The 20,193-nt window shown below is 40.7% G+C and overlaps 1 protein-coding gene across 14 annotated transcripts in view; it reads right to left on the minus strand.

The window, feature by feature from the left end:
- FBLN2 (fibulin 2) overlaps nt 1-20,193 on the minus strand; it is a 204,068-nt gene that overhangs the window by 149,154 nt on the left and 34,721 nt on the right. For 8 of the 14 annotated variants that reach the window (XM_037904979.2, XM_037904977.2, XM_043551404.1 and 5 more), the window contains one exon: nt 6,470-7,925. In XM_037904979.2, coding sequence (XP_037760907.1) covers nt 6,470-7,925 — 1,456 coding nt within the window. Of the gene's footprint in view, nt 1-6,469; nt 7,926-11,333; nt 11,554-16,001; nt 16,074-20,193 lie in introns of those variants that run through there. The other 6 variants (XM_043551400.1, XM_043551398.1, XM_043551401.1 and 3 more) reach the window with 4 other exon arrangements.

Below are 20,193 nucleotides of genomic sequence, written 5' to 3' on the forward strand. Positions count from 1 at the left end.
TTGTTGTAGCCATGTTGGTCCCAGGATATTAGAGAGACAAGGTGGGTGAGATAACCTCTTTTATTAGACCAGCCTCTGTTGGTGAGAGAAACAAACTTTTGACCTTCCACAGAAGAAGAGCTCTGTGTAGGCTCGAAAGCTTGTCTCTCTCACGAACAGAAGTTGGTCCAATAAAAGATATTACCTCACCCACTTTGTCTCACTAATGTTGTATGGTATTCAATAAATCTCTTTGTTCTTTACAATGATCTTTAGTTTACTAACCAAAATCTCCCAGTAACATGGAACCAGTATACCAATAAATTAGCATACAGAGTTAAATGACAACCACATGGATAAAAATCCCATCAATTACATGCAGTAACTTATCTCCTAAAAGATGCCGGCTAACGAATCACAGATGTAATGCAATGTTACATCTTATATTATTATATACGTTTGCAGTTGGTTTGTCTGCATGCTACAGTTAGTACTTTAGGCCAATCGATATCACTGTGGTCTTACCACAGAAAATTAGGACAGGAATGCTTTTGAAATAGGATACAAAATGGCTCAAGTATGAAGCTACAGAGAGCTAGGACCATGCACTTCCACCCTGTGGCCAAATACTATTCATCGTGCAGAAGGGACACTGTGTTCTCAAACCAAAATTTCAGACTAAAAGAAAGATGAACAACTGAAGTGTGAAAAAAGAACACGCATCAAACCAAAAACAGAATGTTTCTGACCAGCAAATTACAAGATAGGCCACATTATTTCCACCAATGGTACTTACTGAGATTACATTTGAGGCTGCTGTGATTCAGGACATGAAAAGTAAACTACATATAAAACCAAACTGAGACCTAAAAAATGTAAGTAGTGAAGCCAAAATTTTAACCAAAGGCATCAGGAAACCAACCATCACTGAATTCTGTTATTTGGAGCCTGTTAATAGGAAGAACAGAAAGATCACCAAATGCTTTCAACTTGTGAAGACTTATTTCCATCATCTTTACACACTGTCCTGCAACTGATAGAAACATTTGTATCTGTGAAGCCTCCTTTAAATTTCTGGGCTCTTGGAAAAAGCCCCAAGAATATATTTGTATCAGGACTTGCTTGTAAGCATGAGAATTTTTTTAATGTAAACTTCGGTGGCTCAGGGATGTAAGTAAATAAATATTATTCCCAGAAAAAAAAATAAATCAGTTGACATTAAGGTTACACCTTTGAACAAACAAATATGTAGACTGTGAAGATGGGATATTTTAGTTAAGAACAAACTTGAAAAAAAATACATACTACACATTCATATATACACCCAAGTCTGACCAACTTCTATCCCACCGTCTTAATACAAGACACAATTCATCGTTAACCTTCACCTTGGGTAATCGTTTACACAGTGCAAGGTGGATATATAATATTACAAAATCAGAATAATAGGATTTTACACTAACTTTGTTTCAGAGTAAATAAATATCCTGAGTATAGGGTATTGGTGATTCAGGCCTCTGCTATCCAGTCTCCATCCCACGTTCCTAATTTAGGATTTCCTTTCCTCCCATGATAGACAATGGGTATTTATATGTCAGTGCAGTATTTTGTTATTTGGTTCATCAGGGCTCCCTGTGATGGATGGAGATCTTGAACTGTGAGTAACTTGCTATGTAAAATGATTGGGACTTTGGTAACAATGTTCACAATGTCTTTAAATACGTAGGCAAACCATATAGAGAATTGAGATGTTCCCAGCCACTAAGATATGTTGTATTTAAGATGCCAACTAGCTGTAATACTTGTTCTAGACATAACTCTACCTTTTGTAGGTGGCAGACTAAAGGTTAAATTTATCTGGTGTTTCCTTAATAATATTTCCATATTTTTCTATTTTTTTTGTTAAAAATTCTATACATTTTCTGAGTTTTCTAGGTCTATTGCTTCTTTTAAAAAATTCTCTTTAAGTGGTTAACACAAATTTTAAAAACTTTAACTTGACCCTCAAGTTTCTCATCTAGGAATTTCCTTAGTTTCTGTGGTGCTGTCAAGGGAAAGTACTGGCATTCCTGCCATATGGAACCATTTACTCTCCACCAGTGGTGTAGTGATTAAAAGAAGTGGATAAATTAACCTAATTCCCCAAATGAAAAGTGGGTAAACTCAGCTGTGTTAATCAGCATATCTCAATCTCCTTCTCATAGGACACCAAAATTTCTTCAGTGTTTGATAAAGCAGACAGCCATCTTAAAATCTTTCAGCCCAGCAGATTCAACTCCAGTAGGTCTATAAAGACAAAGCCTCCTTAAAAAGTTCTTTAACTAAGGTAATTCTAAGGATTTCAAAGGAGTCCCCACTGGGGCATTAGATGTTTCAGAAGAGTCCCTGTGCAAAGACAAAGCCTCCTTAAAAAGTTCTTTAACTAAGGTAATTCTAAGGATTTCAAAGGAGTCCCCACTGGGGCATTAGATGTTTCAGAAGAGTCCCTGTGCGGTGTAGAAGTGCCCAGGAGGAAGTATAGCTTTCTGTAGGTGGTGTGGTTTGGGGAGGGATTATATCTGAAGAGAGCTGTGATGTGGTTTTGGTGAAACGTTTGCATATGTGCTGGAAGAGATATGGAAGGACTCTGCTATCAATAAATCCAGTGATTTCTAAACTCCTCAAGAGTCTATGGGCCACATCCTCACCTCAGTGGAACTAGGCCAATTTACACCAGCTGAGAATCTGGCCCTATCTATGGGAGACTTAGAAATTTCAGATAAATCCATATAGGGCTCAGGTTCCATAAAAATCCACGTGGGAATCAGAATCTCTCCAGAAGTGAGTGTATTTGTTGCACTGCTTTATTCATGGATTTCAGTGGCAGCTAATTTGGAATCAGCTAATCTGTCTCCCTAGTTTTTAAATTGACCCTTCAAAACAAGATTATCTGATTGGTGCAGTCAGCATAATATATTTTGATTTCTGGGAAAAGGCAAAGATTAGCTGACAGTTCTGGCAGATTATACTAAATTTACAATTTAGAAGTCTACCTAACAAATTCAAGTTTCCATTCTATACCCCCATGCAAAATTCAATTTTCTTTCAAGCTCTGGCTAAGTTCTTTACCAGTCTAGCTCAAGAATCACCAAAAATATAGGACTAATGTATTTTATTACTCAAAACACATTGCTATATTCATGAGTCACAACCCATCCAAGTTAAAACAAAAAACAGAAACAAAAGAAACCCACACAAAAAACCCAGTTCCCAGGCAATAACATTAGTCCTAACCATGACGAATGACATTCCCAGTTGTGGACAGTGTCAGCTTTATAATAGGTCTTTAGAAATATGTTACTGTCACCTAGTATCATGGGAAAACATGAAACAGCTGGCCTTCTGTGCCTTGCCCAACACTGGTCTTAGGAAATGTCTTCGGTTATTGACGCAAACATGGGGTCTGTGCAACTTCTTCAACTCCATGAGCCAAATTCAGTACTGCTGACCACAATGAAAGTGCATCATTTATATCTGAATAGAAAGGGCTGTGAACAAAGACTACTGGTTTTCATATTTCTACTGCAAAATCTTGACAGGAATACTAATTTATTTAAGGGCCAAGGTATCCATCCACCTCCCCATTGAACATAATATTCAAGGCCTACTAGGATGTACCTTACTTTGGTTAGAAAATTCTCTGCTGACATAATATCCATATTGTCCATGTCATACAAATTAACTATTTCCCTCATCAGCCACATCCAGGCTTCAAATTCAGCCAATTCTATTGAAACGTGTTTAAATAAAATCACCTGAGGAAGTAGTTAGCCACACTGGCCTCCTGAGAGTTATGGTCCACAGTTATGGTCCACAACCCCTCCACAGGCAGCTGACAACCATACAGCTATGGTACCAGATACATACATATGTACGTACGTGTGTGTGTGCATTGAGACTTCTCTCAAGACAGCAACAAGGACGAAAGGAGAATGATGTTCTGGTGGGAGTGGACACAAGACTCTTTATGGAATGTTGTGGAGAGGTTCAAACCTAAATTTGTAAGGCTCTTGGCTCTCCAGGGACTTTGAAAGATTGAAGGCAGGGCTTGGGGTTGGCAAAACATCACTTTGTGGTGCAGCAAGACTTGCTGCTGAAGTTTTAGTTTGAGCCTGCCTTATGCTACAAGTAACTTTGATAATAGATGAAGTTTTATTACTAGGATTCACATTCAGGTTTTCTTCAGAAAGGATTTGTACCAGGGACAAAATATCAAATGGCTCCAATGTTCATTCAGAACCATAAAAATGGGGCATTTGTATTCAGATCCAAGGATAAAGCATAACACGAACACTAAAGTCATCAATCCATTACAACTCCTTTGAGTGAGATGGAAGAAACGCAGTGGCTGGGTTTTAAACCTAGATCCTGTAGCTGTGCACAAAAGTATGACACTAAATTGTCAAAGAAACTTGAGCGGGAGTTGGGATTATGTCCCCTGTTTATTATCAGAAATCTCTGAACAGTAGGGTCTGATTTCTAAAGGCCTTGCACCTTGTATGATCATTTACATCTGTTCAAAGAGGCTACCATTAAGATCAGATAGTGTGTTACTCCACTTTACACAGACAGACCTGGCTACACAAGGTAGAAGAACATTGGAGATTCAGACCCATAATATCTGGGATGTGTTGGCAAGACGACGGAGAGGAAGAGGAAAAAAAAATGTATTATACTGATGAACATTATCAAAAGAATACATGATAGTGTGGGGTGGTGTGTCAGTTTTATTGGCATGAATTTTTGGATGGCTACATTGGCTGGGAGTGACTTATACAGTTCATCCCAAACTAATAAATAATTAATGTTTTTGTTCTTTCTCCACTTTGCACTCCACTTCCCCAATCTTTAATTTGCAAAGTGGCCAGTACTTCTTGTACAGGCAGTTTCTCGCTTCCCCCAGAGGGTCACATCTAGTTTCCCATGTGCGTTCTGATCTTTCAGAAAAATGTTTAAAAGAAAAGAAAAAGACAATGAGATTGTAAATCCAAAGCACTGGGAGGTAGGCCCAGGATCAGTACCTGAAGTGACTTTCAAAATCATTTTTTAAAGTCAGAAGTTAATGATGTGCCTTTAAAAATTTGCATATTACCCTGCTGCTATGTACTAAGCATTCACTTCTGTAGGTGTTATGTTTACTTAGCCACTTGAAGTGTTTATCCATGGTGTCAATGTATAGATTTTTATACAGAACAAGACCTTTGGCCTACTGCTGTTGTTCAGGATATTATTCTAAGTTTGAAAACACAAGGTCCCACTCTGATTAAGCCAATTAAATCAGCATTTGCAATAAAAACAAAGGAAAAATGCAAGTACTTGGGTTCTCAGATTGGCAGGAAAGGGAGAGGCTACCATGCCCATTCATGTATCCTGTATATAGTTTATTTTGGACAGGTGCCATAATGTCTGTTTCAACCCAGGATCTAGATCTGAACTCAGTTCCCCTCTTATCAGAGTGGGACCAGGTGGTTCAGCATGTTACCTGGATGACATGTGAAGAAAACCATGGCCCACATTAATGAGCATTCTCTATATGAACTGCAGATATTTTACAAGAAAAAGAAATGTAACATTAAAAACCATCATGAGAATATTTGGTGCCACACCATGAAAAAAATGATGTTACGTTTGATTTGATGAAAAATTAATCAGAAATGTGAGATGCACTCATACTGATCTGCAGCAGTGGAGTCTGCATTCATTACTGTAATGAGCACTGCATAAAGCTTATAATCAATGTTTATTACAGATGTCAAAAGGAACCCAGAGGCAAAGAGGAAATACGTGCTCTTGCCAGCCCTGATCAAAAATACAAAACTTCTAGCCCAAAAACGACAAGAAAGATGCAGTATTTCTTTTGCTTCCAACTACTTCCTTCCGTGGCAATGTATTCTAGAGTATTTATGAAGTTCTTGCATTAATAGGTTTAGACAACATTTAAAAATTTAGCATCACATACAGCAACTACTGTAAATACTTCTTTGTATTAATACCTACTTTGTCTTTTAGGAACACTAGAACAATTGATTTTTGTCAATATGGTCAAAGCTAAGATTTTGTTTAGGTGGATAATCAAATCAGGCAAATAGCCAGCTATGTCTGATTCCTTCTCTGCATAGTAAGTCATTTCAACATCAGTAATGAGTGGGGTAAGGGAAAGGGCTGTATATGAACAATGCCTAATCTGAAATGCAGTTGAAATACCAGAAAACATTGTCCACAGTCTCTGAAATTAAAGTAAGGCAAACAACAGTAGAAGTCTACCTATTCTGCCAAATTAAAAAGGTAACAATCCTTGCTTCTTTTAGAAAGACAAAAGAAGATTGGAGGTTTATTTGATTTCATGCACGTGTGTATCAGTGAGAAGGACAGAACAATGTTTCTGGGCCATTTTTGTATAATAATTCAATATCAACAAAACATCTATACTGTAAATAAAAAGAGGCCTTACCTTCTGGTAACCTGGAAGCAGCATGAATAGAATTGGGGTCTCTGTCTTCTTCAGGTTGGTAATGATAAAGCGTCTGTGACTGCTTTTGGGATGCCTGACTACGGTCTTCATTCAGAGCAATGGGAGGGGATGTTGTGGGACTAAATTTGACCTTGGGGAAAGTATTTCCTCCATGCTTTTCATGGGAAGGTCTGTGACCATGTGACACTGTTACATTTGTCTCTTTCAGAGCTGGAGACATACTGCCCCCCTGCTCTTTATAATCTTTTCTCATGTGTTTTCTTGGTTTAGGGCGAGCATATCCTTCTTGTTCATGTCTCCCTCTCTCCCCTTGTTTCCCCTTTGATTTTCTCTCCAATTCTACCACTTGCGTGGGCATCTCCATCATAGCTGTTGTTTGCTCCTCAGGAGCACTGCTAGTCACAGTTATTTTTTCACTCAGAACCTGCACTGTGGGTGCCATTGTGGTGCTTAGGTCTCGGTTTTCCTCTTCTTGTTCCGTTGCACTGTTAAGTTCAGGGTGGGAAGTAGGAGTGTGTACGCTGACTGCTACAGCAGCTTCTTTAGTGTGTGTAACAGGTTGAGTCAACGGTGGGGAAGTAACGCTTATTCCACGGTACTCATAATCCTCACTTTGTTCTTGGCCAATGCTGTCTTCTTCTGTATGGGCTGCAGAGTTCCTGTGTTTTTTAGGAGGTTCCACCTGAGTGGCATCTCCTTCGGGTGCCTCTTGGTCATAGCTGTACGGATCGTCGTAGTGCCTCTCTGGTTCATTCTCTTCAGTATCCGTTGGGCTCTGAGGATTTAATGTGGATGCCCCACAGTCTGGGAGCTGGTAGCACATCAGTTCACCTCCAGAATTTGGGCAATGGCAAACCTTGCACGGAGGAATATGGAACGTGTGGCCTGCTACATACTTCTGACCTTCATGGAGGCAGCCTATTCTTCCACACTGAGGGCAGCCATCAGCTGGTAGCACAGCATCAATACAGTTTGGGGGCAACTCAGGGCAAAGCATAAACTGGCAGCTGATCTTGCCTCCTCCCTTGGGACACGAGCATTCAGTGCTTCCAAAGTCCACAAAATAAGATTGCCCTTCGGGTACTTTGCCATTCATAAATCCCACGTTGACACAGTCATAGTACTGGTAGCCTTCACAAGTACAACCATGTTGCAAACAAGAGGCACAGCATTCACCAGGCTCAAGCACCTCTTCAATACAGTTCTCCAGTTGCTGGCACTCCACTCCTGTACAATCCTTCTGGGCGTGTGAGATGCCAGTCCAGACGAGCACCAAAAGGACAGTGCACAAACAGCTCAAATGAGGGACTTTGTGCCTATCCATAGTCTTCCTAAACAAATATGGCACCAATTCAGTTTTGCTCATCCTATTTTTTCTGGAAGAACTGTATCCCAGTCTGCAATATTTTCCTGAATTCTCCTTTTCTCCTAGATCCTAGGTTTATGAAAGAAAACTCTGTTAAATGCTATACTCAGCACATATCCTGTTAAACATTAGAAATCCTTAAAAGTTGGGATACAATCCAACATCTGGAAACCCAAGTATAAAATTAATCATAATGTCTTCCAAGCATTGCAGGCACTAGGCTTCAAGTTGCATGTTTTTCTTTCTCTCTCTCTCTCTTTTATTTAAGAAAAATCCAAGATTGCTTTTTTTTTTTTGTATCTATTCATAAAAAACAGAGTAACATTAAAAATTAGCCCTTTATACTTCAGTGGGCTTTAAGTCAAGTCATTTCTTCTGGCTAAACAAAGACAAGATACTTTTGGCAGATACTAAGCAAATACACAGCTCTTCCTTTGCAGATGTCAGTTTCAGATATTGACTCGTTATGTTTTAATTACAAAGGATCAAATCCTGGAGATGTAACTCAGGCAAAACTTTGCCTGATTAGGGACTTTTGGATTTGTCCCTGTATATGTAAACACTTAATGTGAGGGGGTTTTTCCATTAACTAAATACAATGACATTTGCTGACAACGATATTTTTGCCTCTGTAATGCTTGTAAACTCAAGACATAAAACTTGCATTACATGTCACTGCAGTTATGTGTAAACATCACATTATCAATTGTGCATACAGGAAGCCCTGTTCTACTACCACATTGGGGCCAGATCCTCAGCTGGTGTAAATTGGTATAGCTCCACTGAAAGCCTAAGACTCAACAGCAAATCCTCAGCTGGTGTAAATACCCATCCACCACTGAATTCAGTGAAGCTATGGCAATTTACACAAGCTGAGGATCTGCTACAATGTGTAGCAATGTAGTTTATTTGTGACAGCGCCCAAGTGGCTTTGGCTCAGCTCCTCAATGGTTTGAAATCAATGGGAGTTAGTTACTGAAATACTTTTGAGGATCTGGACTCTTGTGACTTTAAAACCAAACATTCTAGAGTAATCAGCATGTGAAGCATTTGAATCTAAGACATTAATACCTATTAATGATTAGTAAAATAAGCATGTGCGCATTGGAAATTTTTAATAATTTTGACACTGTGTACTGCGGAATGATTAATATCGAAGCCAAAGCAAATCAACTGCTGTCAAGTCACAAAACACACAAATTATTTATGGTTAACATGGAAATGTACATGCAGAATAAATCTGACTTTAGTTTGATAAAATAAAAAAACATTTTGGACCACTAATTCTAAAAGTTGTCTGATGGGGGAAAAGTTTTCACTGACAGCATCACCAGGAACAATAAACCAAGCAGAAAAACAGGAATTTTGCCAAAAAACCCATTCCAAAGATTACTTCTTCCCCTTATACTGGGTTTCCAACAAGTCAGCTCAGAGGTACTACTGGAAATTGGCCAAAATGTGGGAAAAGACTGCCTGTCCTGATAAGATATGAACCTTTTATTATATTTAGAGTTTTCTGTCATTCTGTATTACAATTTGAATTGCTAGACAACATTACTCATTAATATGATAATTCTGAGTCAAATTAGTGGAAACTCCAGTACTATTATATGAATTCAGTAATGGTACTAAGGATGTTACTGTGATTCAATGAAAAATAAAAATACAAAGGAAGTTTACCATTGTGTCATGAGAGATCCATTTACTGAGAACCACTTTCAACCTTAGACACATAGGAATAAGGGGTAGAGTATTCACTATACAGTTCCTGAATGAATTCAAACTGGGTTCATAAGATTTAACCATTTCATTGTTTATATACAAAGCCTGCTCTGCTCTTTCAGCAGCTTTCAGTTAATATGAATTTGTAATTGATTATCTGGATTAGACTGTGGAGTAATACATGGAAGGAGAATTAAAGATAAGCCACTACTGAGAGGCTTTAAGGAAAGGACTTTATCAGATTCTTACAGTGGAATATCCAGGTTATAACACCTCAGCACATTTAAGTCATCAGGCCAAATTTTTTGCCGGTGGCCAGTACACTCACTCCACTATGGTCCATTTTCCCCTCCCTAACATAAGGTTAACTTTACAGATGGTCTCAAGCACACTGCTGAACTTTGGGGCAGCTGGGAGTCAAGTCATAACTTCTCAACTTAAACCAATCTACTGAAAGCAGGGTGACTATGTTCAAATGTTTCTTGGTCCAGAGAAGGCAAATCATGCAATGCCATAGAATCATAGAATATCAGGGTTGGAAGGGACCTCAGGAGGTCATCCAGTCCAACCCCCTGTTCAAAGTGGGACCAATCCCCAATTTTTGCCCCAGATCCCTAAATGGCCCCCTCAAGGATTGAACTCATAACCCTGGGTTTAGTAGGCCAATGCTCAAACCACTGAGCTATCCCTCTCCCCAAAGTACCCATATTGATACCAACGTGAGCATGGGATGTCCTATCACACTACAGTAAGGCCGGTTAGTCGGGAGGTTAATAAGGGAATAGAGAGCCTCTCACCTCTAGGTTATCAGTTTGAAAATCAGTGCAGCTGTGTGGTGACCGAGAGTTGTTACCATCTACATTGACCTACGTGAAATTGGAATTTCCACTTCCCACTGAAACGGTTTCCCTTTCCAGTTCCCTTCGGGGGGAGTGTCCTACATTCCTTATTTCCTCCAAACTCAATAAAAACAATAAGCACTAACGAGCACTTCTGTTGATAATCTCAGTAAAGCAATCAAGCACTAAATCCTAAAGCTGGTCTCTCCAAGTCAGGGTTGAAGCAGATTGGTGAGAGCAGTGTCAAGAGAGACACACTGCAATCATCTGTCCTTCAGAGTATCTAAAACAGTTTACTCACTAAGGCTGTCAGTCTGACCCGTCACAGCACTAAAATTCACCCCAGCTTCCACAATAAAGGACCCCTCAGGCTGCATTAAAAGATGTATTGTGCTTATATATTTTCAGTCTTATATTAAAATGACTAATGATACTTGTGTAGCAACCACATATTTATAGTTGTTGCACCAACATATTAAACATGACAAATGGAGCGGGATAGTTCAGTGAATATCACACAGTGATACTTGTCAGTGCAGTATAACGTTCGTCATATGCTGTCCATTGTTTCTTGCCTCTCAAATGTAGCATATGAGCAGGCTCACTTCTCAGGCAAAACTTGACGTTTCAACGAAAGGCCACAAAGTTTGTTTTTTGAAGTGAATAACACAAAATTAGCTGCACTTTATATCTAGCATGCCTAATAAATCCTTTAGTGGTGCATTAACTATTAGTGGATCTAGAAACTGCAGCTTCTCTTTCTCTTCCTGCATGGTCATCTTTACTTACCTGGCTTCTTTCTATAGCTTTCAAAATCACTCCAGTTTCCCTGAAAAGAAAACCTCTTAACTCCACTTGTCTCCATCTCCAACCTCCCTTTACTGTCTACTTTCCCCTTAATCTCCTTTGATCCTACCTGGAATCCCTGTAGTCCCATTTTAGCCTAAGATGATCTTCTGTCTCTTTTGCTATCTGCTGTGACACAGCTGTTCTCTCTTTGCCTTGGTCTTTCCTGGCTTTAGTGCTTTCTTGGTTCTCTTCCTCACTCTCCAGCCACTTCAGAAGATAGTTCAGTTTCCCTTCCCATTAACGATTCCTCTTCCCCCTCTGTTGGGTCCCTCAGAGTTCTGTCCCTAGTTCTCTTCTCCATTTACACCTTATCTCTTGAGTGCAACCTCTTATCTCTTATCCAATCACAGCATTTTGTCCATGATCACTCTGACTCCTCCCCCTCTAGTCACTTTCACATCTCAAACTGATTTCTCATCCAACACACTCATATCAAGCTGGTTAAAGCCAAATTTATCTACCCCTTTGAATCCTTTGTTAGTAACCACATTATCTTCTCAGTCACCCATGCTCAATCTCTCTTTGATGCCTGTGTCTTTCTGGAGAAAATGCTTTCACATGAAATATCTCATTTCACTCTTTTAAACTGCTAAATCTTCTTTATATTTTCCCTTTGTTGACTATCAGTTTCCCCCCACCCCAATTAAGCTTCCTTCTGCACCGGGTTGGGGGGGTGGTGGAACCCAAGCATTGAATGAAACACAGAGTCATGTCTATTTTGTTCAGCTGGGGAAAATGTGTCTTACACTTGTTCCAAAGAATGGGTGCATATCCTGTATAGTCCTAAGGAGTTTGTGTATAACTGCTTTGGGAACTCAGCCCTTTCTGGAGACAAACTGTGTTGTGGAGACACCAACTAGTTTAAATACAACTCATGTTATTATAGATAAGGTGACCAGATGTTCCGATTTTATAGGGACAGTCCCGATATGCAGGGCTGTCTTATATAGGTGCCTCTTCCCCCCCCCCCCCGCCCCAATTTTTCACACTTACTATCTGGTCACTCTAATTGTAGAAGAAGGGTGTCATGACTGACTGGAGAAGTTGCATCATCTCAGTGGGTGTGAGGCTTTTGGAATTTTTACAACTACTTTATGATTTCAATAATTTATTCTCCACAACTGTGATTGTATTTACATTCACTTAAATGCCCCTTTTTGCAGCCAGTGCACTAGAGAGGGGCCTTAGTGAGAGAGAATCAGGCCCATTTATATCTTTCACTGCGTCTTATTAACTTCATTGACATTTGCTGCTCAGAGTTTGGATGGGATGTCACAACAAATAGAACCCTACACATATGAACGAAAATCCCTCCAACAACTGTATTTGAGCTTCACACAACTCTGCAGCAAAACCACCCAAATCTCACCCACAGGCTTGTACACCACTTCATTACCCAGAAAGTTTGGGTGTTGTTTGTTTGTTTAAATATATCTTTTGTGAAATTTATTAAATTTACAGATCCAGATTCTGCACTGATTTTTATTCCATGTAGTCCCATTGGCTTCAATGGGATTGCACTGGGCAAAAGGCAGAACAGAACCTCTGTTGCCATGCTAATGTGCACAGTGTACCACATAAAGGAGGTCCCAGTTAATATGGGCACCAAAGGCCTGATTCTCCTCTTACACTGGTGAGAATCTGGAGTAACTCCACTATGAGACAGAATGAAACCTCAAGGTGTTGAGTTGCCCATCAAAAGCAGCCTAGCCTCATAATAATACCCACAATAAGCCAACATTCCAAAGGTGGCCATTTTTGCAAAAAGAATGAGCTCATGCGAGCAGCAGGGATATAATCTCTCTCGGAGACTAATCCCCCACCATCCCAACTAAAACAAAGGACTATTCATGAGGTCTCTGATTTTAAAATGACATTCAAGTATATTACCAATTTAAGCACTAAAAGAATAACTTAGATTCATTTCCATTATTTTAAAATCAACCTTAAGGAAAATATTTTTTTTGGCAGGAGAATGTTATTCATTTGGTAACATTTTTTCTCCCCAAATTCATAACAAAGGAAGAAAGACGACATTCTATGGAACACTGGGTTGGGGGTGGGTGGGAAGGAGGCAAGTGCACACATGGGATATATGGGCATTAGACAATGGAGAGGACAGAAGAGCCTTTTGAGTTAGCAAACGAGATGGACGGATTTCCAAGATAGCACATTCAAGGCTATTGTCAGTATGCAGTAGAAACTATAACTAGAGTTGGTCAAAACACAGAATTTCCATCATGTGGGGAGATCAGAGAGTTCAAAATGTTTCCTCCTGAATCACGACAAAAAGTCAAAATCTCAAACTTTTTCATTCCATTAAATATTCTAAACATATTTCATTTCAACAAGGCAAAAGTGTTTCATTCTGACAATAATACAAACAAGTTGAAAATGTCTTGTCAAAAATTTGTAGATCAGCTCCAGTTGTCACCCTGAGCCCGTCAGTTTATTTCAGGTGCCCACAAATGACAGGTGGCCCATTCCTTACAAGGCTTCCTTATACGAGTAATTTTTACTTATGCTTGTAGTCCCATGGACTGCAATATGGCGACACACAAAAGGATTACTCGGGTGTATATGGTGTTGCAGGATCAAGGGCTTGCTTTTAAATGTTTTTATTGGGAAGAAGTATAGCCAGCATATAGATACAGTATAAAAAAATTGTATGATAAACATGCACTAAAGGTGAAATTCACCTGCGCCAGCACAAAACTTATGCATCCCTTAATTCCCACTTGAGCCCTACTTTCAGGGTTTAAGAGGTGTTTAAGTGGCAGACAGCCCTTTTCATCCTAAAGGAACGTACGGAATTATCTATTATCTATGGCAGGTTTAGAAATAATTGTCCTTCCCTCATGTGCTCTGTTGACTGGGCAGCATATAAAAACTTGTACTGCCATGGCCCATGGTCTGTGAATAAACAGAGCATCCAACCAGGATATTACATTTTTTGAAGAGCATTCAAAAAGGTGCAGTAATCTGGAAAGCACACACTATACAAGAAGTTTAAATGTGTTTTTATATGCTATATACTTTTATACCTCTTACTTCAACTGCTGGCAGTCAAATTGGTAGCTGTCAGAATCACAAACGGCAGGAGAAAATGAGGAGGGAAAGATCAGTCTAAGAACACTACCCCTTAAATGCAAGAGAGGATGAAAAAATAATTTGGGGGGGGGAATCTTTTCTTTTCTTTTCTTTTTTTTTGCTGGGGGAGAACAACCCTGAACCCAGTTGCTCCTGTGCCAGCTAATAGATTAGTTCTTCCTTTCACACCCTCGCCCGCCAGAAACTTGTGATCTCACCAAAAGCTGCAAGAGAGAATTCATGGCTTACTCCACCCCATCTCACACTAGGTGTAACTGAAGGGTTACTCAGAACATGAAAGAATGACAGGAGAAATGTTTGTTGCAGTTCTCTTATATAATATACAGTCTACAAAAACACTAGCCCTTTCCTTCTGGAACTACTGAAACTTGAGATGGACCTGATGAACCCCAACAAAAACCTGGATCCAATTGTTGTAGCTTTGTCCTGTCTCTTATTAAAAATAACACGTCTTGTACTTAACAATTACACTGTCACCAATTCATGAGTTTATCATAAAAGTCTTGTGATATTTGGCATTATTCTCAAAGCCCCATCTCCTGGGGACCTGTGATTAGGTGAGAAGCTCAGATTTCTTTTAAAAAAAGACAGATGTTTCTAGCCCTGGTGGTTGCAGAGAAAAGCTTGAAATTGTGACCCAACTGAAACCTAACGGCTCCAAAATTAGCATCCCAAAATCTTTTTTTTTTAAAAAAGCAAAAATCTCGTGATTTTTTAAGCCACTTACAATTTTGGGGGGCCTGACTCATGATATTTAAATGCATGGGCTTGGCAGTACTGCAGTTAACCCACACAGGAAGAACATTTGAGAGCCTTATGGAGCTTCGAATAAGGATATGTTTATACTGCAATTGGGAGGTATGACTGCAGCATGTGTAGATATACCCAGGCTAGCCTGAGTAACAATAGAAGTGAAGCTATAGCAGTATGTACCCAGGGTCCTGGGAAGACGGGGCCTGTGTTGCCATGGCTTCAATGCTATTAGTACTTGAGTCAGGCAGATTGAGGCTAGCTTGGATATAACTACACATGCTGAAGTCTCACCTCCTGATTGAAGTGTAGACATAACTTAGGTCACTGGAGACATTAAAAGCGGGAGGAAAGTTAAGGCACAAGACATGCAAGGCAGAAATGATAGCAGATTCAAAGAAAGAGAACCAATCAGACAACACACCATCTACTGTAATTATTTACCCACTTTGTACCGATGTGATGGTGCTTAATGAATGTTTTTAAAGTGCTTTGATATGCTCAGAGGAATTTGTGGTAAGATCAGCATTACTATCTGCCTGTCAACCAAATGTGGGCCAAATTATTTCAGAGGAAGGTGGGTCCCTCAAACCAAGCTTTTGGAAACCTGTAGCTAACTATTACAACTGATCCACCAATTGCTAAACTATACTATTATGCTTCTCCGGGAAGTGCAGCTTTGGAAGCAGTGTTTGCAGTCACGTAGTAAAAAGCAGCCCAGCCCCAAATATACCATAGGAGAGGGTGGGGTGGGGGAGGCGGCGGGGTTGTGAGCCACAGTTTAGGTGTAATGTTTCATTCAGTACTCTCCCCTCTCTGCAGCTCAACCCAAATTAACGTAACGTGTATTTCCCTCACATATGGAGAAATTCACCTGTCACTGCAGGGTTGTGGAAAATTCCCAGCGCAGCAAATCCAAAAAGGGACTCAACGGGATGATGAGCAGCTGCAAAAAAAAAAAAAAAAAAAAAAAAGAGAGACCCCTGCATATGAATGTGTACATGTGTGATGGGGAAGGGGGGACAAATGCTCACCCCATCCCCAGTGCAGCTGGACTCTGCCTCAACTCCCCGACACCCAGCACATCAGGGTGATTTGTGGGGCAGCGAAGGGGTTGTTGTTGGGCTAAAGGGTGCTGCGGAACCACACTAATTCCAATGCCATGGGGACCTCTCCAACAAAACAACTGGGGGGAAAGGAGGGGCTGGAATTTCCTCAGTCACATAAAGGCACATGAGCCTTGACTCAGGAAAACATCCCTGTTCCGGATAGCACTAAAACACATGCCCTTCTGAAATGGGGCTATTGTGCTTTACAAAACCAATGAAACATAAGGTGCCTAATAAGATGATCAAGATTCAGATTCCCACAAATGCATCCCAAATACAACCCACTGTATACGTCATATCAGTGGTCCCCAAACTGTGGGGTGTGGAGGAACATTTGGGGGAAGGGAGGAAGCACCACGCAGTCCTGGTCTGCCATCAGCTCTGCTCCAGCCACAGTTCCCTGCCATGGCTCCACTTCCAGTCCTGGTCCCAGGTCTGGCTCCCAGCCATGGCTCCACTTCTGGCCCCGCCACCAGGTGAAGCCCCAGCCTCGGCCCCAGCTCCAGCCGTGCCCCAGCCTTAGGCCCCAACCACAGCCGGGCTGTGGCTCTGCTCCCAACCCCTCTCCGGGCCACAGACCCACCCCCAGCTGTAGCGCCGTCCTCAGCCAATGGCTCCCAGCCCAGCCCCCGCCCCACTCCCAGCCCAGCCCCCAACCGCAGCTGAGGGAGACAGGGGTAAGAAGGGGTGCAAGGTGAAAAGTTTGGGGACCACTGTATTATATCCTGGAACATAACTGCATAACTGGCCAGGTACTTAGTCAGCTCTGTTATGTAGGAAATCTGCTTCACTATTCATTTTTGAAATTAAAATAAATTGGTTTAATTTATAAGAAAGAAATTATCCACTCCAGAAAGTTGAAGACCACTCTATTTGCACCTAAAAACCCCTCTAATTCCACAACACTCAAAAATCTGGAAGAAATAAAAACCAGTGTGACAAGATGCAGCCAACAAAAACTTCTCTGTGCTCACAACGTCCCAGTACAGTTTCCACAAGCAAACAGAACTACTGTGCTTTCACAGTGCACATGAAATGCAAGAGAAGCTCCTGACCACACAGACTCCGACTGCACAACACATGTGCAGAATATTCTACTATATGTAGGCACTGAAAATTTGGCAACACTCATTATACAGATGTTATAACAAGCATGCAAAATTAGTTCAACACCATGCACGTAGGGGTGTATGCAACCAAGATGATACTCACATAGCACTGTGATGAGTGTAGTATAAAAATGCATATAGATTAAGTAAAATAGGTTAGAACGCTCAGGAAACTATGGGCCAAATTTTCCAGAGTTTTGCCTAAGAAAGAATGGCAGAAGGATTGGACCATATAGGAAAAAATTTTGGTAGACAAAATTAAGTTATTCAATTTGGCCAGGACACAGGTGCTTGTACCCCTGTTCATGAAGTGGTTTGGGATTTTGCACTTCTAAAGTCCTTTGTGGTGCTCATCCTTTGCTCCCCTCTCAATCTCCAAACTTCCTCTGATACATTCAAGTCTTTGTCTCCTTCCCTCTCTCTTCCTTCAGCTGGCATACAAAGAGTTTCTATTCACTCTCTCCATCAGATATTTGAGAGAAAAAGCAGCAGTGATCTCATGGACTGTGGCATGCAAGTTTTCAGAGTTTCCCCCGTAGCAATTAAATTACTACAGTGCTAATTAAAACTTACTCTTTGAAAAATACTTAGATGAAAGCATTTAAAATGGCAACAGTACAGTACTCCTAAGGCGCTTTGAACCTAACCACCCTAAGCATGGGGGGAGCTATGATGCAGGAGACCACCTCCATTCACTAGGGAACATGTTGTTTTAAAACTGAATATAAGCATCAGATGGAAACCTGTCTAGTTACTTTCTAGCTATATTGGGCAGTCCTGCTGGAACAGTTTTTACTTTATTGAGGGAAAATAAGCTAAGTGAATGGGGAAAATACGGTAAGTGACTGTTCAGCGGAGTTCTGGGGTCCCCTGCCTCATGGATTATATAGGAAGTGTTTCAACATCATTAACAACTGGGTAAAAACGGAAGCAGAACAGCTATGTATTCTATCCCAGATTTATGCCCCGCTCCCCAAGCAAAAATGCTTCAAAGTCAGTTACAGTAGTGGGTCTCTCTCTTGGCTCATCTCATCTTCAAGTTAGAATCCAGAGTCTTGTATATTCTATTAGCATTAGGTCCCCAAAGTAACCAACACAATTTGGTTTCATTCTGACAATGGACTTCTAAAGAGTGAGGAGTCATTTGTGTCAAAATAAATCTTGCCGCTATAGTCTAATGTTTATTGGGGTAAATAAATCAGTCAAACTTGTCTAGACATTGTCATTTTCATGATGAATGTTGAATTTCCATTGCAATACATTGTAACATGTTAACTGCATGGTAAGTTTTATTTTATCTACTTCAATCTCTTTCTTGTTTGGGTTTTCTCCATGACTTTCCATACTTTGAGAGAGACAGATTCCAGTAAACAGAGCTAGGCACACAGAACTCTGTGAATGTACCTCTATGTCCATCTGCAACATGTGTGCCTGCAGACTGCAGTCTTGGGTTCTCCTGGGAATACACTGCCAATCACAAAAGTTTTTCTCCCATATTACATGGTGGTTTTGTAATGTAGCAAACACCCACTAGAATCTAAGATAAAACTCTGTTTCTCAACAGGATTCAAACCTAGTTCTCCAGAGAATAAATGCTGCTTTCAAGAATCAACTGTAGCAACAAACTGATATATTTTCTCAGCTACGTGTAGGAGAGTGCAGCTGAAGAAAGACAACTTTCTACTCTCTCAGCTGCCAGAACGAGCTTGGCTAAGAGTTAAGAATGCCATGCCCAGGAGCAAACTTCTGTATGCGTAAAGCCAAAACGTGGGCATGGCAATATGTCATACTTACAAATATCAGATCAGATCATGAGCTTCTCAGTTCCATAAGTAGAGGGGAGTCTACGCCTGCGGATTGGCTGGGAGAACAATGAAAGAGGGGAAAGCCAGCTTCACAGCCTAATCTCCCTTCCACTGTGGGGTTGGGAGTAGGTGGGCCGGCAGGTCTTTGCTGGCTTCTGAGGCAAGACAGTGTAAGTTACTGCAACAGAGTTCACAGTAATTTGTGCTGCTTTCCTTTCCATAGTGTGGAACCCTTCCCCCTTTAGAGGTTGGTTATGACAGGTAGGGAGCTGCAATCAAGCAAGACCCTAGTAAGAAGTCTTCGGTGAGAGCCATGCTCTCAAGGGGCTGCATGGATTCTGTCCCTGCTGGGAGAATTCAAGGGAATCTCTGCAAGGAGTAATACCCAAGAAAGGATGACTGGGTCCTCATTCAAGAAAACTTCCACTAAGTCAATGAAAGTTTGCCTGAGTATCTACTGCAATTTTTGTTCCATCATTTGCTTATTATTGCCCCAAAGTCATATTCTCCAATCACCTGCATGGCACAGACATAGCATCAGTATATAGTGAGCTACCACCATCGCCTCCACAAGAAGAGAGACCGCACACTCAGTGTGTGAAGGTGTTAGGTATAAAGCTTAGGGGCCAGATTCTGATATCCTTACACATGCTGAGTGGCACCTTACTCTACAAGTGCTCTCATTGACTTCCATGGGACCATTCATTGAGTGAGTTACTATTCAGCATGGTATCAGAATCCGGACCAGAATCAAAGTCAGCTTGATCTGATCAGGAAATTTGCTACAGTGAGACAAAAGTACATGACATGAGTACTGCATGGTGATGTGATATGGGGCAGAAGCAAGGTGGGGGAAGAGAGTCAGCAACCATGAGCCTGGCATCGAGGATGTCCTAGGAACAATCTGAACAACATGGGATAAATACTATCGCACGTTAATTCTTCTTATAGCACTGGTAACTTCTAGTGCACGTGACACGAACACAACAGAAACTGTAAAAAGCACAGGGTAGCATGTGAACTGATCATGCCACATCAGTGAA

This window comes from Chelonia mydas, chromosome 7 (assembly GCF_015237465.2).
Source record: "Chelonia mydas isolate rCheMyd1 chromosome 7, rCheMyd1.pri.v2, whole genome shotgun sequence".
In the NCBI taxonomy this organism is placed as follows: domain Eukaryota; kingdom Metazoa; phylum Chordata; order Testudines; family Cheloniidae; genus Chelonia; species Chelonia mydas.